The sequence below is a fragment of the Vulpes vulpes genome, chromosome 12 (genome assembly GCF_048418805.1).
Source record: "Vulpes vulpes isolate BD-2025 chromosome 12, VulVul3, whole genome shotgun sequence".
In the NCBI taxonomy this organism is placed as follows: domain Eukaryota; kingdom Metazoa; phylum Chordata; class Mammalia; order Carnivora; family Canidae; genus Vulpes; species Vulpes vulpes.
Genome location: NC_132791.1, coordinates 144,635,598 through 144,661,322, shown reverse-complemented (window position 1 = coordinate 144,661,322; position 25,725 = coordinate 144,635,598). Strand labels below are relative to the sequence as shown.

At 37.9% G+C, this 25,725-nt stretch overlaps 1 protein-coding gene across 10 annotated transcripts in view; it reads left to right on the top strand.

Annotated features, from left to right (window-relative positions):
- The window catches only part of IL12RB2 (interleukin 12 receptor subunit beta 2), a 71,715-nt gene that overhangs the window by 11,125 nt on the left and 34,865 nt on the right, over nucleotides 1-25,725 (top strand). For all 10 annotated transcript variants that reach the window (XM_072730588.1, XM_072730582.1, XM_072730591.1 and 7 more), the window contains 7 exons: nucleotides 361-471; nucleotides 2,002-2,289; nucleotides 8,603-8,717; nucleotides 9,634-9,818; nucleotides 11,021-11,163; nucleotides 12,186-12,336; nucleotides 21,551-21,630. In XM_072730588.1, coding sequence (XP_072586689.1) covers nucleotides 396-471; nucleotides 2,002-2,289; nucleotides 8,603-8,717; nucleotides 9,634-9,818; nucleotides 11,021-11,163; nucleotides 12,186-12,336; nucleotides 21,551-21,630 — 1,038 coding nt within the window. In that variant the 5' untranslated portion in view covers nucleotides 361-395. The remainder of the gene's footprint in view (nucleotides 1-360; nucleotides 472-2,001; nucleotides 2,290-8,602; nucleotides 8,718-9,633; nucleotides 9,819-11,020; nucleotides 11,164-12,185; nucleotides 12,337-21,550; nucleotides 21,631-25,725) is intronic.

Sequence of the window (25,725 nt, the reverse complement as noted above, 5' to 3'; positions counted from 1 at the left end):
GGGGCTCAGTCTCATAACCCTGAGATCATGACCTGAGCCAAAATCCAGAGGCAGATGCTCAACCTTAAAGGCCTGAGCCACTCAGGCACCCCACAGTCTCAAAGTTCTTAAACCCAGTTCTAAAGGACACCAAAGGCCATGTCTCTTCTCTCACCCTTTGCTGACTCCAAGAAGCTTAAGTGAATGGGGGTTAGAACTGGCTAAGATTTTTAATTTACTAGTTTTAAAGGTATACTTCATTTAAAAAAAATCTTAACAATATAGAGAAATTAAAGGGGCATTTTAAGCCCTTCTGGATGATGTTGGTTCTGGTATTTTCTGAATGTATTTAACATGGATAAATTTGTCTTCTTTTACAAGGAAAATACAGAGGTATATTCCAGAGTTGACTGTTCATGGCACATACAGTTGGAGGATGCTCATTGGCACTTATTTTTATCATTGTGTTATTGTTGGTTAAAGCAAATATAGGTAAGATATTTCTATAATTGAATCTGTGGAAGGATTTGTGGTTTAAATTATCAGTTACAGATGAAATAATGTATTTGTGGGAATCGTTCTGGTAGTCTTTTGTAGTCAATCTTCTCTCATTTTAAATGGGTAAGTCTGGTTCCATTATCTATAACTACAATGCATTTTATTTAATTTATGCTGATTAATGTACAAGTCCAATCATGTAATTTCTCTTTAAAAAGTGGCTAGGTAACCACAAAACTGGAATTATGAATGAATGTTTTACTAAAATGAAAAATGATAGTGCTTTTTAACAGAGGATATTGGTGGGTGAATCCAACTATGCTAAAAATAATAACGGCTGACATTTTCCTTGCCTTTTCTTTATGGGAGCTTACTTTTTTACTTTCTAACTCATTACAATCAATGAAATTCAAAGAAGCAGGGGAAAAACATAGAATAGAATGGGAGAGGAGAAAAAGAGAGAGGGAGAGGGGCTTAGTTTTAGTTCTGGAAATAAAAAAGAATTTTTTATTAAAAATGAATTTTTAGCATTTCCTTTATTTGATTTAAATAACTTTTTAACTAATTCCTGTTTAGGGTAGTTAATTAAAGCAATCTTGTAATTACAAAAAAAAAAAAAGACGTTCAGTGGAGGCTTTCTATCACATCTGAAAACTCAGGGCAAATCTATAGTTCTGAGATTCTTTCATTGGCAGTACCACCAAAACTTGTTCATTTCTGAATAGTTGTCATATTTATTTATATAAAAACTCCTAGAGAGTAACTCTCTTTTAATGAGTTTAATATGGTATGGTATCTGGCAATTAATTAATTAATTAAACAAGCAAACAAACTTTTTTAAAAAGAAGGATACATTCATGTAATGTCATATTAGCTATATTGGGTTATGGTTCATCTAGCCCAGGGTCTTGCATCTTGAAGGAATACCAAAGTGTGGCATTTTCATCCTTGATGCCAACCACAAATATACCAGAGCTACTGAATATTTTCTTTTGTTATAAAATTATGTTATAGATCATACATACTTTATACCACTAATATAGCAAGAGAAAGTATTATTCCTAAATCGACCCCTAGGAGTATGTAATAACCTTTTAAACTGTCGTTTGTTTTGTATGTTTCCTTTTTGGTCTGTGTATTGAAATAAGTCTTATAAATCAGAAATGGGGATGGAAGCAAATGTGATTAATGTAGGAAGTACTTTTCAATAATTTGGTGAATAATTTGCATATAAGAGAGATTGGTTTTCTCCTGGTGCTCTGTTCCTGAATGTCTTCCAACCCTATTTTCTCAGCACTTTTAGTCTTACTGATTTGAGAACGATGCATCTTTTAATTAAAATACAGTTAGACTTTAATGTGTGTGCCTTCTGTTCTCATTGTGCATCACCAATACACCCAGAGCAATGTGGGTTATTTATTTTTCCACAATTTGTTGGGATTAATTTTATCCTGCTCTTGATAATAACGCAAACCCACCATTTTGAAATGGGTTTCTTATGTGCTGACTTGTGTCTTATTGCAGATGCATGCAAGAGAGGAGATGTGACTGTGGAGCCTTCTCATGTAATTTCACTTGGATCAGCTGTCAATATTTCATGTTCTTTGAAGCCCGAACAAGGCTGCTCACAATATCCCAGTTTTAACACGTTAATCCTCTACAAATTTAACAGAAGAATCAATTTTCTGCATGGTCACTTCCTCAGTTCTCAAGTCACAGGTCTTCCTCTGGGTACAACAGTGTTTCTATGCAAATTGGCCTGTAGCAAAAACAAGGAATTACGAATATGTGGGGCAGAGATCTCAGTTGGTGGTGAGCATTCCATTCTGAACTTTTTAAAAACTAGTCATCTTTTGGTATTTGTCATGTGTTAGACAGAAGTCCAAATATAGGGTAGTGTTCTTTCTTCTCCTGCCACATGAATATATTTTATCTTAATAGCAAAATGAGTACCTCAATGTGAGAAATCCAGAAATCAATAGAATTGGGATCTCATTTAGAAGTGTTCTCTCTCTCTGCCCTGCCCCCAACCAGTTGTTTGTGTGTGTGTGTGTGTGTGTGTGTGTGTGCCCATTAAGAGCAAGAACCTATTGTGCTTAGACTCTAGTGGCAGGAAGGAGAATCTCTGGAGCTGAATCTTCATGCCTTCTAGATTTGTGAGAATTTGTTCAAAGCTACAATATCCTAAAAAGAAGAAAGAGATACATTTTTTGACTTATGAAGTCCAGGTTGGACTTCATACAAGGCTGAGCACTTTTTTCCCTAATTTAATCCTTACATCCACTTTCACTCCTGACCACTGGTTATCATACTTAGCAGAAGTTAAGAAAGAACTCTTGGCACACTGTCTTTTCCTGAGTTTTCTAGAAAGCTCTATGAGGCAGAACTGATATGCTCATGCCATCAACAGAAAATATAGCTGGTTGCTTGGTTGCTAGGAACATTCCCAGAATAAAAACATATGGGAATACAATGACAAGGAAAGAAGAATTCAACTATCATTGGTCAAAGTGCACCCATCAGGGATCAACTCTCCTCCATGCCGGCTTACACTGCTGGTCTTTCCAGGCAGCTGCTGGACGTAAGAATTAAGACATCAGAGTCGATATCTATGGCATGAACCACAGTGCCCAGAGTGAGCCAGCAGTCCACCTGCCTAAAGCTTGTAGCCAGCAGCCTAAACCTGTAGACTTGAAGGCCCAGCCAGGCAAGCCAGTGAGCATGCAGGGGCTCTGAGTCATCCCAGGACACTCTGTGCCCCCATGGTTCCAGAGAACCTCTGGAGTGGGGAGAGTAGGAGGAATTGCTACAGCAGGCTGACTGACCAAGATGTCAGGATTGTCAGAGCCCCTGACATGAAGACACTGATACAGAGCTCAATGAGACTCTTTTCAGGAAAGTTGGAAACCACTTTTCTGTAACCTATAAGAATATGGTTGGTGCTGAGCAATCTTGCTGGAGAGCCACCAGAAGCACTGAGCAGAACACCAAACAAACAGCCAAAGAATCAGTGGAGGCTAATGAGACAGAAACCAGGTCCAGGCCTCCTCTCCCAGTTGTAGCCTCTTATTTATACCACTTATGGATCATGTACTCTCAGCTCTGCCTGCCAGGGATGTCCTAAAAGGAATGTGGGCTTTGAAGCCCAGCCCTGTGACCTAACAGTGTACTGTTAGGCAGTTTCAATTCTCTGAGCCCCAGTTTCTTTCTCTGTGTTATGAAGATACTAACATCTACTTCATAAGATGGTTGTAGTGATTAGATGACACCTGGTATGCATAGTACTTAATCTCATACGAAACACGAAGAAGGAGCTGAGGTGATAAGCTCTAGGGTGGAAGTTTCATCCAGCTTGACTCTTCTTCCTGTGTGCATCATGTTAGGTAGGTGAGTCCATTTCCCTTAAAAGAAACTACAAGAAAGTGATAAACGAATGAAAATTTATCTAAAAAGCACCATTGGTCCTCACCTCTTTTGTCCTCAGAACACCTGAATGTTATACCCACGTAATTTACCATCTTAGTAGATAAATATTATGTATTTTTATTAGATATTCCCAGTCCTGTGATGTCCAGTTGCAGGTGTTCACGGTTCTGCTGATGTTTTCTACATATTAGGCCTTGGAAGTCAGTATCCTTGCACATGCCCTTAGCCATCCCATTCTATTTCCTACCTTTTCTCAGGTGTGTTAGAGTGCTGCAACCCCTTTTCACTTTTAAAGTTTTCCACCCAGTGGGGCACCTGAGTGGCTCAATTGGTTAAGTGTTAACTCTTGATATAGGCTCAGGTTTTAATCTCAGGGTCATGAGTTCAAGCCCCACATTGGGCTCTGCATTGGATGTGCAGCCTACTTAAAAAATTTTTTTTCATCTAGAGTATGCAGATGCATTCGTGACAGTTTGCAGCATCAGAAGACCTAGGGAGATGGTTAAGAGGATCTGTTATGGTACAGCTCAGTTGGGTGGTACTGCTGGAATGTTGCTTATACAGTGTTCTCAAATGGTAACCACACCATTAAATGGCTGCTTTTTGAGCAAGTTTAGCACTTTGAGGTGAAGGACTGACTGGAAGCAACACTTATTTCTGATAATGGCTAGTCATTCCAAGAAAAGACACAATGAATTTTGGTTTCATCTAGTATAGTAAACTTATTCCTATCTAGTGAGGGAGTAAACAGCCCCTCTTCCTTTTTATGATAAGTGGTGTCCATAAGTGCCATTGTATATCCTGAGAATGCTATCATAAAGCTGGCTGGTTTTTCAGAACTGGAAATGGGTAATTTAGCCTTTTCTCCCCAGCACCTTCCTAGGCTTGGGCTGCTCTGCCACCAAGACCTCATTTCAAGTTGTGTAGTAACTAAGCAATCAGTGCTCTAGCTTAAGCTCACAGGATTGGTCCACAAACTAGTAAGAAAATCAAGGCAATAAATGAAAGACAGTGGATCCTTGCTTGGTTGTTTTCAATATATGCTTGATTGCTGATATTTCTGAAAGTTGTTTTTCTAAGACAATGTAATTTCCCATAGTAAGTAGGGCTTTTAAAAACAATAGCAGCCATGGGGCACCTGGGTGGCTCAGTCATTTGGGCATCCAGATCTTGATTTTGGCTCAGGTCATGATCTTGGGGTCATGGGATTGAGCCCCACATCGGGCTCCATGTGGAGCCTGCTTGGGAGTCTCTCTCCCTCTTCCTTTGTCCCTCTCCTCATTGTGCTCTCTAAAACACCCCAAAATATTAACAACCATAATACTTATAACAGTTTGTTATATCGCAAGCTATTTTAACTTTCAGAGTCTTTGATTTCTATCCTTTTTTTTTTTTTGGTGTCAGTTATTATATACTTATATTGAAGAGAATGAAGTTTTGTTTCCCCTGGGACAGGTTGTCTCTGCCAAAAACAAGTCCTGGATTGAAGTAGACACCTTGATTTCATGGTATGGGGACCTCATGTTGGGAAAGTTGACTTGATTTTTGAATAAAAGCTGTGCTCTTTTAAGATTTTATGTATTTATTCATGAGACACAGAGAGAGGCAGAAGCATAGGCAGAGGGAGAAGCAGGCTCCCTGTGGAGAGCCTGTTACAGGACTCAATCCCAGGACCCCAGGATCACAACCTGAGTCAAAGGCAGACTCATCCACTGAGCCATCCAGGTGCCTCTGTACTCTTTAAAATGAGAGTCTCTGCAAACTTTTAGGAGTAAAGGTATGAGTGAGAAATGTTTTCATTACTTAAAGGGGCCACACGCTCTATATCTCATTTGGTCATCAAAAGACCCTATGAAGGGTTAAGGTAATGATGGTGGTTTGAAAACATGTATTTACATTGATCCCCCATGAAATTAATCTGTCAAGATTGAAATCTGTCAAGATGCAGTAAAGAAAGTTTTCTAGAGGTATAAATCCTAAAGGACAAAAGGAATCGGAGGGGAGACATATCAACAAACTTTTGGAAGCTAGAAAGTAGGTAGACCAGTGATAATTGGCTCAGGCAGCAGCTGGCAGTGAGAAACATCATGATGCAACATGATTGAATGTAGAACCTCCCAACCAGAACGACTCAGAAATTGGTGATAACATGACCTTCTGGGAGTGAGAGTAAGAATGGGACTAAAAATGAGCTATTTTAATTGAAAATCTATTTGAAAAACATATTCTCAGATCTCTTTCCCAATTCCATGTAGCTAAACATTGATTCTCCACTACTTTGGCATAAGACTGGAGGCTTAGCATTAAAGGATCACTAAACTATTTCCAACCAGTTCAGCTGAGATTGGTAGTACCATGCTGGAAAACAGGGATTAAAGGAACATTGACGTTCAGCTCCCTTCAGTCCTGTACCCTCCTCTACTCAAGTTAGAACATCCTTTTCTGGGAAATCTCAGCTGAACTGAGAAAGAATAGTGGGAACAAAGAAAAGATTCTACAGTCTTCTAAAAATTAAAAACAATGGTTCAAGAATCAGAACAGCGGGCAGCACAGCGGTTTAGCGCTGCCTGTAGCCCAGGGCGTGATCCTGGAGACCCTGGATCGAGTCCCATGTCAGGCTCTCTGTATGATGCCTGCTTCTCCCTCTGCCTGTGTCTCTGCCTGTCTCTCTCTCTCTCTCTCTCTCTCTCTCTCTCTCTCTCTCTGTCTCGATGAATAAATAAATAAAAATCTTAAAAAAAAGAATCAGAACAGCATCAGGTTTTTCAATAACACCCTAGAATGTAGAAGACAACAGAGCCTCCAAAATCCTGGATGAAAATTCTTTTCAATTCAGAATTCAATACTCAGCCAAAGTATCAGTCACGTGTGAGGGTAGAATAAAGACATTTTTAATTATGTTCAAAATATTTCTTCCCCGTACCTGTTTCCAGGGAACTACTGGAGGATATACCCCACCAACACAAATAATTAAATCAGGGGAGAAGAAAGAATTGGATTTAAGAAACAAGAAATCTAACACTGGAAAGTGAAGGAATTTCCATAATATTAAGGACTGGCAGTAACAGCTGTGTACCAGGCACAGAGGCAAACCTATCTTATTGGGCAGTTCCCAAGGCCCCAAGAAAGAGGTCTCAGGAAAATGAAATAGCATTTTAATATGTTGAACAGTGATTCAGATAACTGGCTTGAGAGTTTGGAATTATATTAGTAACAAGAAAACTCATAGAAAAACCAGACAGTTTTGTGTTGGCTCTGAGATAAACAAAAAGTACAGAAAGTAAGAAGTTAATGTAGTAGTCTAAGTGGATCAGTCATAAGTAGTTATGTATACAGATATTATACAGTGTATATATATATATATATATATATATATATATATATATATAAACCTAACTAGGCTCAAAATATTTCCTTCTCTGTACCCTTTCCTGGGGAACTGTATACAGTGTATACAGAGTATGTGTGTGTGTATATATGTGTGTGTGTATATATATATATTTCATATGTATTTCAATATAAGATAAACATATTTCATATGTATATGAAAAATTCTGTTCTTTCAGAAAATGAAAATTTATTATTCCACTAAACAAAACCATATGAGCTACATATTATCATATGCAGTTTATAGATGAGGAAACTGAACCTGTGAAAAGTTAACCTGCCCACTACCATAGAGTGGGCAATTGTGTCCAGGTTTGTGATGTTGGCTAAGGACCAAAAAAAAAAGTCATTTGTTCCATCAATTACAGCTTTTTTTTCTTCTTTTTTTTTTTTGGTGTAGACAACATCTGGGGCTTTAGTAGCATACTTGTTTAATCTCACCCAAAGGAAGCATCTCTTACATGTGAGTCTCAGTATTAGAGTAGAATGAGATGAATGAATAACAGAATATTTTCTCTTACCTCCATGTAATCTGAGAAACTCATAGCTTTGGGTTTACCTTTGACTATAAAATGGCTTAATTTACAAATATACACTTTTGGTAAAGGGACTTTGCCTGCCTTGTCCACCTTTGTATATCCATGTTTAGCACTATGCCCAGCCCATGAGAGGTACTCAGTGTCCATGTACATAAAGAATTAGTTCATAAATGTTTATGAAGTGTTCCAAGTGATGCTGCAGAAATTAGATTTTTCTGGTACAGCCTAGAAGGACATGCTTAGGGCCAGTGGGTGGAATTGGCTGTAAATATCAGGCCTATGGAAAGAAAGTGACCCTAATCTTTAGAGATATCTAATATTTGAATGGACTCTAAATCAGTAAGCTCATCATCACCAGTGGTAATAGATCTAGCACTGGATGTTCAGTTGTCAGGGACAATGGTGGAATGTGGTAGTAAAAGGCTTGGACTCAAGTCAGCCATGCCTGGGCCGGAGCTCTGACTCTGTCACTTCACAGTTTTGTAATTGGGGACAAGATACTGAACCTCTAAGTCTTAGTTTTCTCTTTGGTAAATTGAGGATAATAGTGATGGAGCTGCTCCAATGTCTAATTGAGAAAAACCTCATGTAACGCATAGGACTGGGCACGTAGTGTTTGATCCATATTCACTGTTGTTATTAGAAGATGTCATGCCTTGGAAGCAAATTTGAACTTGACAGAATCTAGACGTAGGGGAAGTATTGTTATTTTATTGCCAAATAATAATAATGCAATTGTGATATCAAATGTGCTTTGCACTTTCTTTTTAAAGTTGTTCCAGAACAACCTCAAAACTTATCTTGTATACAGAAGGGAGCACATGGGACTGTGACCTGCATCTGGGACAGAGGACGAGACACCCATCTATATACTGCATATACTTTACAGTGAGTGAGAGATTGTATTTTTGCAGCTGTTTTGTAGGTATTATCTTAGACTACACTTAGAAATATCTAATAGTTTTATTTTTACCAGAGAGAAGAAGCAATAGACACCTCTAGATAATTAGGTACTTAAAAAGAAAAAGTTCTATCATTTCATCTGAAGTGTGAACTGAGGTCTTGGGTCTGAGATATAACTTGGAATTCTCTTCAGGGCATCCAAGGCCCATGATATGGATGTTCTTCCTTGCTCTAATAGAGTTAAACTGGCTGCATTATATCCCTTCTCTGTTTTGCGGTTGCAGACTCTTGGGTTCATAATATATAAATAGATTCATCCTTGTGGTAGCTTTCCATTAGCTTTGGAGGAGTTTCTTTTTAAAGCACCTTTGCCTAACCTGAAAGTCCACACAAAGGAGAGTTTGGGAGAGCCTGTTCCCTGGAGTTGATCCCATAATCTCATCCAGAGATCCAGCTTGTTTGCACTATGCCTAAGTGAGCAGGAAATGAGGGAAAGGAAGTGGAGCCCAGGGTTCCAGTCTGTACTAGAAGCTGGCACTCTGTACAGAAAATGCCTCGATGGCCATGGGTCCTTTGTATAACAATTAGATCTGCCCTGAGGAGACAGGATGCTAGCCAGGGTTTTGGGAATTTAGGCAGTATATGTATGGCTACTTAGCTATATGAACATCAAATCCTACCAAAAAAGGGTAGAGGGGGAAAAAAAGGAGAGAAGGGAGAAAATATGGTCCTATTTATGAACATATAATACAAATATTTCCATAGTGTATCCTCTAGTAATAAGACTGACCTTAACAAAATGTCTAGAATTTTAAATATTTGGTTATTCTATTCTTCTGTAATAGAAGGAGCAAGTAGCTCATAAAGTATCATGCTAAACACAATTATCTTTTATTTACAGGTTAAATGGACCAAAAAATTTAACTTGGTGGAAGCAATGTAATGATCATTATTGTGACCATTTGGACCTTGGAGTCAACCTAACACCTGAATTGCCTGAATCCAGCTACACAGCCCAGGTTACTGCTATCAATAGCCTTGGAAGTGCTTCTTCACTCCCATCCACATTTACCTTCTTGGATATAGGTACATTTTATTCCACTTTTTGTAGGTGTCGTGCATTGGTACATGAACATTATCTTTAAAATCACTCGAATATTCTATGTGTGATTGTTTCAAGAGGGACAGTGGCACAAAGAATAGATATTACTTTGATGCAAGGAAAAGGGTGCAAATCCTAGAGCTTTATAGAGATGATCATACAAATGGAATAGTCAGCATTATTCTCCCTGTTGGAGAAAAAAGAACCCAGTCCCCTGGAGGCACGAGCTGCCAGTGATACCATTCAACTGAGGAAAGTGTCCTGCAAGGTTATTCATGAAGTTCAGTGTAAGCACTTCTCAGCAGAGGCATCTTCTTACCTCTACAGTTAATGCCACTGCTCTGAGATAGGCTACATGTGGGCCTGCTGGGCCAGAGCAGAGGTGCCAACTATCAATAGGGTGTGTCAAGGTACAAATGCATCTTGCTTTGAGAATACCTACTTCCATTCCTCTCATCACCTTGGAAGTTGGAGTGAACCAGTTCTGGCACATTTCTGAGCAAATATAATTAGCCCAGTTGAATCAGACACCAATCTCAAGCATCCTCAAGTTCTGAGCATCCCAGGTAGGATTGGGCTTCTGGCCTGCCTTAAGTTCTGGCCTTTCACTGTGTGTGTCTCTTCTTTCTTCCCACAACACCTCTTTGCACACATACTGCTATGAGTCTGGACATAGACATTTACTATACCGTCTCCTGTCATACTTCTCCCCAACTTCTGTTCCATTTCTTTACATTGACTATTCCTCCTAGAAAGAATATTCCTCTTATTCTTTTCCTCTGCTCCTCTCTCCCTTCTGTATTTTTCCTGCTAGCATTTCTTCTCTGAGAGGTGATTCACTACTAGCCACCTCTGCCTTCTCAGCCATCAGAACTCTCAGGTTTGGCACATTGGTTTTCTTTATACGTTGGATTAAGTGCAGTTGACACTATTACTAATGTTGGAAGTAATTTATTTGGTAAAAATGAGGGTAGGTTAAGGAGAATTATTTAAATTACTTAGTAGTAAATCAAACTTTTTCTTCTCTGTAAAAGCCAGGGGTTTCTCTTTTATATATTTTACCAACTTTGGTGGTCACATATCTTAGAAATGCATTTTGTTCAATTCTTTCTAGCTCATGTAAAAATAAATGTTATTTCTGATTGGGAGCCTGAATCACACTCTTTTTCTTTGTCCTGATTACCAGTGAGGCCTCTCCCTCCATGGGACATCAGAATCAAATGTGTAAATGCTTCTGTGAACAAATGTATCCTTCAGTGGAGAGATGAGGGGCTGGTGTTGCTTAATCGACTCAGATATCGCCCCAACAGCAGCAAGTCCTGGAAAATGGTAATGGTTTTTAGAGTTAAGGGGAAAACTAGGGAGGGGCTCTTAATATCACTGCACAGATCTCTGTCTTTCATGCCATCAATGTATGTGATTTAAGAATAGTTAGTCCAAAAGTACACACTTGAGATAGATCAGATAGACATATACACTTTTGTTTATTAAGAAATATCTTGAATTTTGATCATTGATTCTGAAATTTTTTAAGCCACAGGCTTCTATAAACCTGAAATATTAATGTTAATTAATACATTGTAATATTTAATATTAATATTAAAATATTAATTTTCTGCAATTTATTTCTAGTAAAGGATTCGTTTCACCTTGCTATGCTACCCCTCCCTCTGCATTACTTTTTAGTAGTTTTTTAACATATTAGAAAGAGGAGTATTAGGGAATGTGCATAGAGGCTTATATGGAATTGAATATTCCAAAGATAAAGACCCACACTTTGATCTAATATTAGACATCAATTTTTTTTACAATTAAATTTTAAGATTATAATTTCTGCTAGTATATTTGTAAAACATAGTGGCTTATAATAGCAAAAAAATAAGTTTCACATATAGCTGAAACTCAGGAGAATTATAGTAATTAATTTTTTAATACAATTAAAGTTTTCTTTTTGAGGCCAGTTCTATGTCTATGTTAAAACATTTACACATTGTATTTGTGACCAAATAAAAATAATCTCTAGAAAATTCTCCAAGGCTTTTCTGAAAATTGGTAATTTTTTTTTTGAAAATTGGTATTTTTTAAGCCTTTACTCATTTTTCAGCTTGTTTTAGGATCTCTCTTGGGGCCTTTAGAGATGAGTTCTTAGTCCCCAGAGTTTGTTTTTATTGAAAAGCTGATTCAGATAATGTCATGTGTTCAGTAACCCTGTCATTGATCTTTCTTCTCAATGAATGACAGATCTCAAAAAATAGAAAGGAATAAGTTATCTACTCGTTTCTTACCTATGTGTGTCAAAATCCTTTAATTTAATATTAATAGACCACCTTAAAAATTTTATCTGATTCAAGGTACATGCTACAAATGCCAAAGGAAGATATGATTTACTGGATCTGAAACCATTTACAGAGTATGAATTTCAGATTTCCTCTAAGCTACACCTACATAAAGGTATTTGGAGTGATTGGAGTGAATCGTTGAGAACACAAACACCAGAAGAAGGTATGTATTTTAAAGAGGAGAGTGAGAGGAGTGGAAGGAGAGGTAGGAGGGGGAGAGGAAGATACAGGGATTTCTTTGGATCAGGATCTCTAAAATACTGGTACTGAATCAACAAGTTCAGTACCAATAACTAACTAGTAAACGAGTGTATTGCTAACAAGTAAATGTACTCTTACTAACATTAGCATTAACTAACAAGTAAATGAGTACATTAATTAACAAACTAATTTTTACATTAGTTTAAGTACTGTAATTGTCCAGGGTGAAGTGTTTATATTGCTAGGAAATTTTTAACATTAGGTAAGTCCTACTCCTGCTTGCCACATGTTGTCGTGTTGGTTGCAAGTTGATGCTTCAGTAATGTTTGATTATAACTTTATTTCTATTTCACTTCCTATCTTAGGAACTCTCTCATTCCACAAAACCATTACCAGTAATTTTATTCCTTTATAGTTAAAACTTGATACATTTTACCTTTTGGATTCTATGAAAATTAAAAGCTTGAAAGAAGGTAGACTCTGGAGATATAACATTTTAAATAAAATTTAACATCCAGCAATCATCTCTCCTCCAAATATTATGGCACTGCACTGCATCATGCCTTTGATACTTACTGCTCAAATGATGGCCACCAGACTGCTTATAGCTACGGAAAGGATGTCAAATATAGTTCTCAGTCTGATGGGCTTTTCTTTCTGACAATTATAGGGAAGACAACTTACTAAGGTATAACCAAACATTTTATTGGAACAAAATTACCCATATGAACTCTGTGTCAATATTAGCAAATCTTTGGATACACAAGAAGTAGCCATCTGAATATTAATTTTTAAAAGCACTCATTTAGTGACATACTATAATGTTTCTTAATCTATAAATTTAGTTCAGAAGAAAAATTATTGTAGTATAATCCATTGTTTTATTATGTGACTATTTTGAAGTATTAATGTAAGAAAATCTAAATATTTATTTATAAAACTTACAGATATATGTGCCTATTAGTCTCATAATAAGTTACATTCATTTTCTGTGAGCTGCTAATGGACTTTGACTGCTGATGACACTTATCAGTGATACCCAATGACTGACTTTCAAGGACCCAAGGGCCTATTAATAAGATATAATATCTAATATATGTTATAGAATAATTGTATATTCTTCCTTTCTTATATTAACTGCATTTCTTTATTTTTAAAAAATATTTTAAAATAAATCCATCCAATACATTATAATTTATTCCTTCTCATTTTATCATACAAATCTCTTAAACTAATGTTGAGCCACTTGCTCTCTGTTTCAATATTTGTCATTTTTATAATCCAGAGCTTACTCTTTTTATTCTTTTATTATACATAGTCAAAGTAATGTGTTTCTTTAAATACTTCATGGATTAGATTTTGTGTATATGTCTACAGATAAAATATTTGAAAGTGGGCCATATTTTATGTCCAAGGCCAAGGTAGTAAATAAATAAGCTGAGAAGTTTTCAGGTTCTGTCACATGAGGCTTAAATCTATAAACCAGGGAAGCTCTGAGCTTGTGAATTCTTGTCATTCTTACTAACATTTAATAACGACCGGTTTGGAGATGTGTGAAAAAGTTTTTTTTTTTTTTAAGTGTCTATCTCTTGACTTGAAAAGACTTCAAGGTAGGACAATAACTTTCTCATAGCCCCTAAGATAAACCACTATCGTAACAATGAGTGCAGTACTAATTAGGGTTGTGAACTCATGGACAGTTATGAATTGAACCAAGGAACTGGCTCATTCAGAGTACTCACAGGCGTTTGTGAGGAAACCCATCCTCTGAGACACCACCTTTACCAAGCTCTGTGGGCTTCCTTTCAATGTCTGCATCTCCCTTGTCTGTGTTTGATCTTTCTGTGGGTTGATGCAAGACCTCTTCCCTCTTACTTTGAGTGGCATGGTTTTTGCCCCTTACCGCTGTTTCTGTCATCAGTTTCTTTATGAAACACCAACTGATGTCAGCCAAAAAGGTGTGAATTTTTTTTAGCACTTCTTCCTTTACAACCCTTGAATGCGTACTCATATGTAACTTGGCATTTAAAAAAAATTACTAGTAAGCTTTTTTTTTAGGTTTTTTTTTTTTTTTTTTTTTTTTAGTTTTTAAAACTGTGAATGACCTTACAATAGAGCTCTTTGTAGCCTTTGCTGCTCAAAACTGAGAGCAATGTTATCTCCTGGTGGATTGGGCACAGTTATTTAGATCATGTCAGCAGAGAATGAGGGCTTTATTTACTCCATATGGCCCTTTCCTATGTCATTAGATTCAACTCCTGTCATGGTCCTCCATGAAAAACACTTTTTAAATGGCCTCTAAGTATGGAGTAGGAAGGAACAAACTGCTTTCCTCTGTTTAGGAGGACAGCCCCTTCTTTGATATCTGTCAGAAGCAAGATACTGGGAACTGAGTAACCATATTTTGACTGTAGTGGAAAAACATTCTTGAGTTTGGGCTGCATGGCACCCAGACATGCCTGAGAATATGCCCAGGTATTGGGGGAAGTTGATTCCCTCACCACTCAGAACACCCGGGAGGAGACTCCAAAATAAAGATGAACAAGCCATTTCTTAGAGCTGTAGTATGAATTAGGTGTTCTGTCTGTTCATTCCCCATTTTTAAAGTCTTATTTACATGTTTATGGACAATTTAATAAAAGAAATGCTACATCCTCAAACTTATGCCGAAGCAGTAAAAGAGTAATCCTCCCCCATCATAGGTGATGGCATGGGTGATTGGTTAGAGACCCCCAAAGAGGATGCAGACCAGTTGTAGCCACCTCTTCTCACATTGAGAGACTAGACAATTCATTCATTCATTCATTCATAACTCTGAAATATTGCTAAAATGGGTTAATTTAAATGAATAGAAAAACACTGACCCATGGTAAGTGCTCAGTAAATTTAGTTGTTTCTTCATTTGGAAAATGAAGTTCTGAGAGCTGAAGGAGCTTGTTCAAGGTTCTAGAACGAGTAAGCAGAGAAGCCAGGTTTTGAACACTGGTCTGTCTGTTAATCACATAGCCCAAGCTCTTTGCTCTGCACCCCTCAGTTACCTGGCTCTGAGGAGGCCAATTAAATACTAGAGGTTATTTTACCATTTTAGTTAGCAAGTACTTCATGGCAATCTAGCTCGCGGGTCAGCAAACATTTTCTGTAAAGGTCCAGACAGTAAATATTGTCTGCTTTGCAGACCATATCTCTATCATAAGTACTAAAATTTCCTATTCTAGTGTGCAAGCAGCCATTGATAGTATATAAATACATAGACAAACTGTGTTCCAATAAACCCTTATTTATGGACACTGAAATTTGAATTTTTTGTAATTTTCATATATCATGAAAAAATATTCTTTTATCTGTTTTCAGCCATTTAAAAATGTAAAAACCACTGTTAGTCTACAGGCTGTACCAAAATAGGGAGCAGATTTGGCCCTCAGGCCAGAATTTGCTGACTCCTAAGCTAGCAAAACTTGAAAATATCATATTTGTGTCTTTCTGCCTAAGGCTTAAGAAAATGAGAATGAAAGATTCTTAGCCTTCAAAAGAGACTTACATGCAAACATTTTCATTAGAAGGAAAATGTTAGGTTTGAAATCCAATGACAGGCCCTGCTCTCCTTTCTTCTTTTGGTGCCCTCTAAGCCCAATCCTTATCCTGGAAGAAGTCAATGTCTGGGCTCAATTATTTGATAAGATGGTGATTATCCCAATAGGAAGAAATGCTTTCCATGAAGCCTTCCAAACAAAAACAGATGAAAAAATATGCTCCTCTGGAGGATCTTAGAGGAAAGTGTGTATCAAGAACTATGCCAGGTGCTGGGATACAGTGAAAAACAATCAGATCCTCAGACTCAGGGGCTTATCATCTATATTGAAACATTAGGGGAAGATTCCTGGAGGATACAATACCAAGAAGAAATTCACAGTTTCAAGAGAATCTTGTGGCCTTCCCTTACCTGGAACATATGGTTTCCATGATCATTGCAGTAGAAGGGAGCTATTTCCTCCTTGAAGTACTAGATTCTTTTGAATTCTGTGAAATCTCATATTCCTGGATTTTATTCTGCTCTATTGGCCAGAATTGCTGGTAATTTTTCTCTTCTCAGTATCAGTCCTTATGGCTTTACCCAGGGCTTCCTTCTTTTCTGAGATGACCTTATCCAGAATTTGTGCTCCGGTATCCTGTTCCATATCTTCACCAAGATATCAACAAGCATTCTGAACCCCGCATAGCCTAGACAAGAACTTTTTTTCTCCAAAACAAAATGTCTCTAAAATACTTCAGTTTCAATATTTTCTATTTCAGTAAACACTGTCACCATCTTCCTACTTACTGAAGTCAAAAATTGAGAAATTTTCCTTAAATTCTCTTTTAAAAACATTCTCCTTTCCCCCCATTTCCCTATATCAGCACTTGACTCTCCTAAACATATTCAAAATCTGTTCATTCCTTCTGTTGCCACTATGATTATCCTAGTTTAAGCTACTTTCTACTTACAAAGGATAACAACAAAATGAACAGTTATGAACACACCATTCAACTTAAATACTATAAAATTACCAATATATTCTTACCCTTGTCATGCCTCCCCAGAGGTAACTATTATCCTGTACATTTATCAGTACTTTTCTCATAGCTTTCAGAAATGTATCTATCTTTAAACAGTTATTGGTTTTGGTTGTTTTTGAGCTTAATTAAAATTATATACTGTATATGTAACTTGCTTTTTTCCCATTACCACTCTGGCACAATGCCTCCATTAATTTTAGTATAGGCAAAACATTCATGCTTCTGTTGAGAAACAAGGTCTTCACTTGTGACCTGGATATTAAAAATGTTAAAAAGTTGCGTTGCCTGGGTGGCTCAGTTGCTTCAGTGTCTGACATTTGATTTCCAGTCAGGTCATTATCTCAGGGTCATGAGATTGAGCCTCACATTAGGCTCCACATTAATCAGAGAGTCTGCTTGGTATTCTTTCCCTTTCCCTATGCCCCTCCCTGGCTGTCTCTCAAATAAATAAATAAATCTTTTTTTAAAAAAAATGCTAAAAGGTTATGTTTCTTTTAAAAAAAAAGGAGAGAGTCTTCATCTATAGAAAAGGCTGCTGAGAAGTCCAATAACATAAAAATAAAGAAGTAACTATTAGATTTGGCAACACAAACTTCACTGCCAACCAGAGACAGTGTCAGTAGAATGATGGGAAGACACTCTTAGGTGCTAAAGGTTGAGAGTGAGTGTGAGGTGAGGGTCAGTGACGGTTCACCTCTTCAAGAAGTTCTGTGAAGGAGAGCAGAGATGCAGGGCAGTAGCTGAAGCAGGATGAGGTATCAGGAAATGCTTTGCCTGGTTTTGTTTTTAGGATCAGAGGAAATATAGTATATTTTCAAGGTAATGATAAAGTCCCAGCAGAGAGGGTGAAATTAATGACACAGGAGAAGTGGGGGAGAAGTCCTTGATAAAGCAAGAGAATGGGATCCAGCATTCAGGTTAAGGGGTTGAAATATGATGGAAGTAGGGGTGCTATGTTTGGGAATTAATTAAAAATTTGGAGGTTTTCATGGTGGAAAGATGAGAGAATCCCTGTCTGATTACTTCCTTTTGCTCAGTGAAGTATGAAACAAGAACAGCAACTGAAGAGAAACATATCATTAGAAGTAGATAGGTGGAAGGATTGACGGTACCAGCTCCAGGGCAGAAACAACCTATGGATGGTGGCCCTTCACATCATGACTAAAAAGAGTGGACAGAAAAAGGTGAAAAGAGAGAGTGAACCAAGTTTTAAATATTATTAATCAAGAAGGAAGAGGAATGTAGGAGTCTGTATAGGGCTTCCCATGCAGGCATAGCAGGTCATAATGTCTCAATGTAAAACTTGTTTAACCAAATAGATACCTGTAAGATCTGTTTGAATCAAATTGTTTAAAACTAGATTTTAGATAAATGTGTCATCCCCAAAAAGTGCACATCAAGGAACCAAGGCAGTGAATAACTTATCTCTGCCTTGCCATGCTGGGAGCATGACTTGGACCAAAAAAATTCTCGTGTGTTTCATTTAGTTCACTGCCTGAAACCTCCCAAGATAATACCTTTTCCATATTCTCTTTGTGTTAAATTCTCCATTTTCACTGTTCTTGGAAATCTTTATACTCCTCCTTACTGCCTGCAAAAACTTCTTTTTGAGGGATTGCTTTTCACCTGCGATTCAGTTGCTGTTGTCCACGTTCCTGCACTTGCCTTGGCTTCAGATATGGATGCTCATTTCAGAAGCACATTGGTTGGCTCTGATTTGTTTGCCACACGTACTGTTGCACAGAATCACAGAATCTTGGGCTTTTAGAATTGAAAGCACACTCAAGGTCATTTAGGCGAATCTCCTGCTTAATTTAGTATCTTTGCTTTTTTTTTTTTCCACACTGGTGACTCTATCCAACCCTATAGTTTCCCCATTTATTATATAGGAGGTAATTTCATCTCAGGAGACCTGACTTCCATTTCTCAATATTTGTATTTTTAATAATTTGTACCCACTTGCTTTGGATTCACTTGGATATTGGCCTTTGACTTTCCTTTTCTGGCCTACATATAATAGTTTTACCTGCCTTTGTTAGATAACACTGAGGTTAGAACTTCAAGTGATTTTGTGTCAGTTGAATATCAAACATACTCTTTAATATCAGCTCTTATGTTGCTTTTAAGCAGCAGTGTTTGACACCCCTGGTCATGAAATTTTACGCTTTGAAACTCACACAGATTCAACTAATGATTTCTCTCCCATAGAGGCTAACACTGCAGGTGGGCACCATTAAAATTTCAGTTTCACTTGCAATTTTTCCTTTGAAGAGACTGTGATTCTAGAATTCAATTCTTAGCTCTGTAGTAATCTGGTAGGTTATAGATCTTTAATGAGGCAATGAATGTTCCTTTAAATTTCTTACCAACATGTAATTAACTGGAGACATTAGCACTAACAAGTCAGCTGGCTTTGCCATTGAGCACACCCAAGTTTCCAAATACTGATTATGTAATCAATGTCTGGATAATCTAGTTTGCTCAGATCTTTGCTCAATGTAGTGAACTGTAATAGAAGAGCAGGATCTTTGGAAACAGTGAAACCTGGGCTCAGCCCCTGGCTTTACCATTTACCAGCTCCACGTGTTCTGTAGATCATTTAACCTTCATCAGGCTCCTTGTCCTCAGCTCTAAAGCAGGTGTAGTCACATGCACTTCCTGCATTGTGTGAGGATTAAGTAAGATAATGTACAGTATTTTAAAGTGTCCAAATATTTTCTGGCACATAGTATGTGGTTGATAATGGTCAGGTCCCCTTTCCTTCTCTTGCTTATGCTTTTTTCCCTTTTGCATCTGGACTAGCAGGAAAAAAAAGTCATAGTCTTGATTTCTGGGTCACTATTCATAATCCTGAAGCAGCATGGAAAGCATTTTCAGAATGTCTTAGGTCCTCACTGCAAGCATAGAAGCTATCACTAGTGGGAAGAGAAGGGAAGAAAATAAGTGAATATTTAGAAAAAAAAAAAAACAGGGAAGAAGGTGAGAGAGGCAGGAAAAGGAAGTGACAAAGGAAGAGAGTAGAACATGAAAGGGAACTTGTTGGGGGTAGAAGTGTTGTAGAGAAATTTTAAGCTTTCTCAGAGCCAGGTAATGCAAAGTGCAAAGCAAAGAGCTCGGGCTCTGGGATGAAACAGACTAGTGTTCAAAACCTGGCTTCTCCACTTTTAGTTCTGGGGCCTTGAACAAGCTCCTTTAGTTCTCAGCACTTCATTTTCCAAATGAAGAAAATAGCAACAGCTAAATTTACTGAGTGCTTACCATGGATCAGGATTCTTCTATTCATTTAATTCTCACAACAGCTCCATGTAACAGAGAACTATGACACTCATTCAACAGATGAGGAAACTGGCTTAAGGACATGGTTAACATTTGTTCAAGATTGCAGAGCTGGGATTTGCCCATATAGTCCTGCTCTGGCGCTCACTCTTTAACTACTGCTCTTGACCTGTGTATGTCACAAGGTTGAGGAAAACATGGATGTAACTGTGAGTGGGCCCCCATAGGACCTGCACATATTATGTGTGGGTGCATGTGCTCCCTTCCTTTCCCTCTTCTCTTCTCCTCTCCCTAACTTCTTGTCCTCTGCTTTCCCAGTGAGACTTAATGTTCTGGAAACTTACATCTGGTTAAGTGGAACTTGCCACTCCAGAAGGAACCTCTGTGTAGCCTCATCTCAATACACTCTAAGTGTCAGAGATAAACAAGTTACATTTATCACTGTTTTCAGTGGCTGCTTCTATAGATTCCACCCCTGACTATAAATCAAAACAAATCTGATAATGGGAGAAATAAAACTATTTCACCCACTTACACGTGCACACAAACTCTCTCTTACAGGAGCTGATTATTCAGTTTCTTTTCAAGTCTATTTGATTGACTTTTTCAAATTAAAGTAGGTCGTATTTGACCATTGTCTTATAGATTGATGGTCATTCCTTCTGTCAGTTCAGCCTGTGTTTTTGCATCAAGTAGCTAATATTGTCTGAATTTTCCATTTGTTCATTCATCACCTAACAAAGAGTTATCGAGAGCCTGTTACATTCTAGGCACTGTGTAGGTATGAAGGATATATTAAGATATGTGAGATAGGTTTTCCTTTCAAGTAGATCATTACCTAATGATCATAAAACCAAATAATTATGCCACAACATGATAAGTTCAGGAATAGATGTGAACACAGAGATTATCATTTGTTTTTTGCCTTTTTTACAGGATCAAAAAAATGTGCTCCTTGTGATTTAGGTTATATTTCTGCTGAGAATTTTTTCTGCATTCCAACAAAAAAGAAATAACCACACATACCTTCTTTGAGTTATTTTATTAATACATATTTTAAGGGCAAGTTAGGAATCTAATTTCCTCCTCATCATTTTTTAAAATTTGTTTTTAAGTAACCTTGATTTTTCTATGACCAACAATATACATGTTCACTGTTTGACAGAAAGAAAACAATACTGGGGTACAAAGAAAATTAAAATTGTCCTAAATCCTACTCTTCTAGAATGTTTATTAAATAAGTAATTGACTTTGAAAGGTCTTATATTGTGCATATATATATATATATATCTGTGTGTGTGTGTGTGTGTGTATATATATATATTTTTTTTCCCCCTTCAAAACAGAACCTACAGGTACATTAGATGTCTGGTACATGAAAAAGCACATTGATTACAGTAGACAACAGATTTCTCTTTTCTGGAAGGTAAGTCTTCAGTGTCAATGTAAAATTTAAGAGAATTATATACTTAGTTGTGGTTTTTTGTCTTTGTTTTTATTGAGATATAGTTGATATATAAAAAGAATTATATATTTGAACAATGTTTCAAGGCCAAAAATTAAGTTTTATTTCCATAATGGCTTTATATGAGGCTTCAGAGACTTGGTTGGAGCTCATTTTCTCACCAATATCCTCCTGACACTTGATTCAATGCCATTGACCTTTGCCAAAGAAGGGTGAGAGCTCTGAGTTCTGTCCCACACACAGCTATGTCTTTTCCTCATTCACTTCCATCCCTTCCCACCTCCAGGCATGTCCATCCTCTGACCCCACTGCATCATTTCTTTGGGCTCTTGTCCCTCCCCGCCACCCTTATGTCCCCTACATACAAACTGCCCAGCAGTGACCATACCACCTTTTACTTATTCACTTTTTGGGGAAATTAAAGATGGGAAGTCTGTGTATATGGATATTCAGAAATATATTTTCTATAGTCACCAAAAAGGGAGAGGGTAGGCTCTCTCTGAAGGAAGGCTGCTCTGCCTCAAGAACTCAAGTAATAGTAGAAAATATTATGAACAGAAGGGAAAACAGCTCTTCCTCAGGAATAGCAGTAAAACAGTAGTCACTTGAACAACCTTCCAGAAAATGATGAGGCCTAATGTTATTACAGGATGTGAGAGTTTCACAAAATGCTGAAATCTGGTGTGGTTGTTTCACTTAATCCTTTAAAAACCCTGTGAGGTAAGTACTAGGTATCCCCATTTAACAAATGGAAAAATGGTCAGAGAGAGAAGGATGTTCTTCCCACAGTCACCCAGCTACATAGTGCAGAATTGAGACTAAAACCCCATCCAGAATTCTTTCTGCTACATTGTGACTCATCTTTATGAAAAGAAAATACTATTTGAATTGAACTCCTGATTGACATGCTCATAATAAAAGGTTTTCAGGTGAGCTGTACTCCTCTTCTCCAAGCCTGGATTCCTCTCATTACACCTCTTCCAGTTAAGGGTAAATCAACAGTTTTGCAATTATGAAGCTGATGAGCATGAAACCCCAACAGTCAGAGAAATGAATATAAAGTCCTCTGATGGGGTTAGCAGGATAGATTTTGATAACTGCAATCTTCTTCAGTTTTAAGAAATGAGCCAGGCAAGAAATGAGCTCTTTCTCCCTCTTTTCCTTTCTCTCTCACATGCACACAAAATGTCTGGTATGAGACTACTATAAATAGCTTAGTGAGTCATAATCAAGCTCTTCACTTTGAAACTAAAACTGCAGCTTAAGATTTATTTTAAAATAAAGCCTTGTTTAAGAGCAAGATAATTCTCAAAGCAAGACATTTAGAGCAGCCATAATTTATGAATATTATAGAAGAACCCAGCTTAGTTCCTGGCTGTTGGTTTTCATTTTCACAAGTAAGCAACTGGTCAAAACCAAAATTCCTCCTTCCATAAAGATTCCGTCTCCCAAAATGTCCTCAGCAGTGATCTGAAAAAATATATTGTTTTCATTCCAATAAACATTTGTTAGCCACAGGTAAGGCTCAGCCAAGGTGCATATGCAAATTCTTCTCTGGTTCTCATTTTAATCTTGTCCCTAATCCTCGAAAAGCCTAAATTCTAAAGTGAGGTTTTGGAATTCAAAAAGACTTTAACTCTCTTCTAGTCTACCCTTCCTGTCATAAACATTGCTCCCACTCCAGCCAGGACAGACGGATACCTCTGGTGGGACCATCTGGGACAGAGAGAATTCTCACTTTGTAAGCAATCCATGCTATGGTGAGCATCTCTTACTGTTAGAAAATTTTCCCTTTTGGGGCACCTGGGAAAGGTTCTCAATTAAGCTGCTGACTCTTGATTTTGACTCAAGTCACAATCTCAGCATTCTGGGATCAAGCCCTGGATTGCACTCCATGCTCAGTGGGGAGTCGGCTTGAGGATTCTCTCCTCATCCCTCTGTCTCTCCTCCAACTTGTGTGATTGCTCACAAGCGCTCGTTCTGTCTCAAATCAATAAATAAAATTCTAAAAAAAAAAAAAAGAAAGAAAGTTTTCCCTTTTGCAGAGTCAGAATTATGAGTGCTTTGGACCAGTACTGGCTTAAGATCCTAAAAATGTAAATACTAGAAACTTCTACAAATTGGCACCTGACGGTGATCAAGACAGGGCATCTTCAAAACCTTAGAATCTCCTGAGTCCAGCCTGAGAATCTCCTTAAGGAGTGTTGGATCTAGTCTTCAGTTTTGCAGGCCTGATAGAGAAGTAAGTCTTTTCCTGCAAAACCCTGGGTTTCTTTAGTGGCTTCAAGTAGGCCACTCACCTGGCAGTGAGATTGAAAGACTGACCAGAACTACTGAGACAAGCAGGCCTGCTTTGGACCACAGAACTACAGAGCCCAAGAGCTAGAGGGAATGTAAGCAGCATGCAGTCCTACCTCATGTTACAAACACAGATACAGGTCTAGGGAGCTGAGTGATGCCAGAGAAAGGATTTCAGGTACTATGATGCTTGCTGCTGGCAGAAATCACTGCCCTTCTGTCTGGAACCCTTCCTGTCCCACTCATCCAACTGAGGATTTCTTATGCTACTCTTAGGCAGGCTTGGGAATTTGTTGGGATGGTGCCATGACATAGGGATTCATCTGAATGTCAGACTAGAAAGAAATACTGCAGCCAGATCAGGTGCTTTGTGGTAGGACCCAAATCAGACCTCAGGAAAGAAAGCAAAGACGTATGTGTGGTGGTTTGTTGGTTTTTTTTGTTTGTTTTCACTTTGATCAATACTGGGAAACCCAATGAGAGGGACACCCTGCCACTGCGGAGAGGGGGATTTCAGGTCTTAGCACCAAGTAAAACCCCATTAGTCTATGAATAAAGTGGGACATGTTTCTCCTGCAGCTGGGGAAATGTGAGATGTCCTTTCATTTTTGTAGGATGTTTACATCAGAAGAGAGTAATTGGTGCTAAATGGAATCAGCACACCTTGAGGGAACAAGGTGTGGATGTAGGTGAGTGTGAGTATGTGTGTGTGAGTATGCATGTATGTGAGTGATGTGTGTGCAAGTGCATTGTAGATGTGTGTGAGTACAATGGATAAGTGTGAATGTGTGTGAATGAGTGTGAGTTTTTAATATGTGTGTGGGGTGAGAATATGAGTGTGGGTATGTAAATATACATGTCAGTGTGGGTGCATGTAGGTAAGTGCCTTAAACCATTTGGCTGCTATAACAAAATACCACAGACTGGGTGGCTTATAAACAATAGGAATCGGTTTCTCACGGTTCTGGAGGCTAGAAGTCCAAGACCAGGTGTCATCAACGAGGGGCCTTTTCTGGGCTGCAGACTTCTTATTGTATCCTCACGTGGCAGAAGAGGCTAGTGAGCTCCTTATAAGGGCCCTAATCCCATTCATTAAGCCTCCACCCTTCATGATCTAATCACCTCCCAGAGGCCTTACCTCCTAATACCATCACACTGGGCATTAGGACTCCAACATATATGTGAATCTTGGACACAAACACACATTCAGACTATCGCAGTGAGTATGAGTGTGTGGAAGGTGTGTGTGGGGGGTATGAGTGTGGGTGTATTTGTGAATGTGTGTGTGTGTATATGAATGTGAGTGTGGGAATGTGTTGAAGATGAAGGAAACCTTTGCTTTCTTGTTCTGGTTCTTACCTACTTCAGGTTTCTCTTAAAAAGGTTTCTTCTGAAAGTTCTGTTTCCTAAAAAATATTTTGTATAATTTCTTGCCATAGCTATTTTTAAAACAAAAATTCTTTCTATATTTAAGCCAAAAAGTACAATTTAATCTATGAAATAAAACAAAAACACCTAGGTATTGTTAAAACAATAAATGCAATAATAAGTAGAAAGTGTTGCCCTGTAATGAACAGCCTCAGCGTCGTGTTAAAGCCCTTCATGGGGGCTTTTAGCATCCTCTCTCTCACATCCCCTGTATCTTCCTTTTGTGCAAAGTCTCATATGTTTCCTTTGCTTCGATTAAGCATTTCAACCCATGATTCCAATACACCTTTCTTCCAGTTAACACATGTATTCTTTAAGAAGAAAATCACC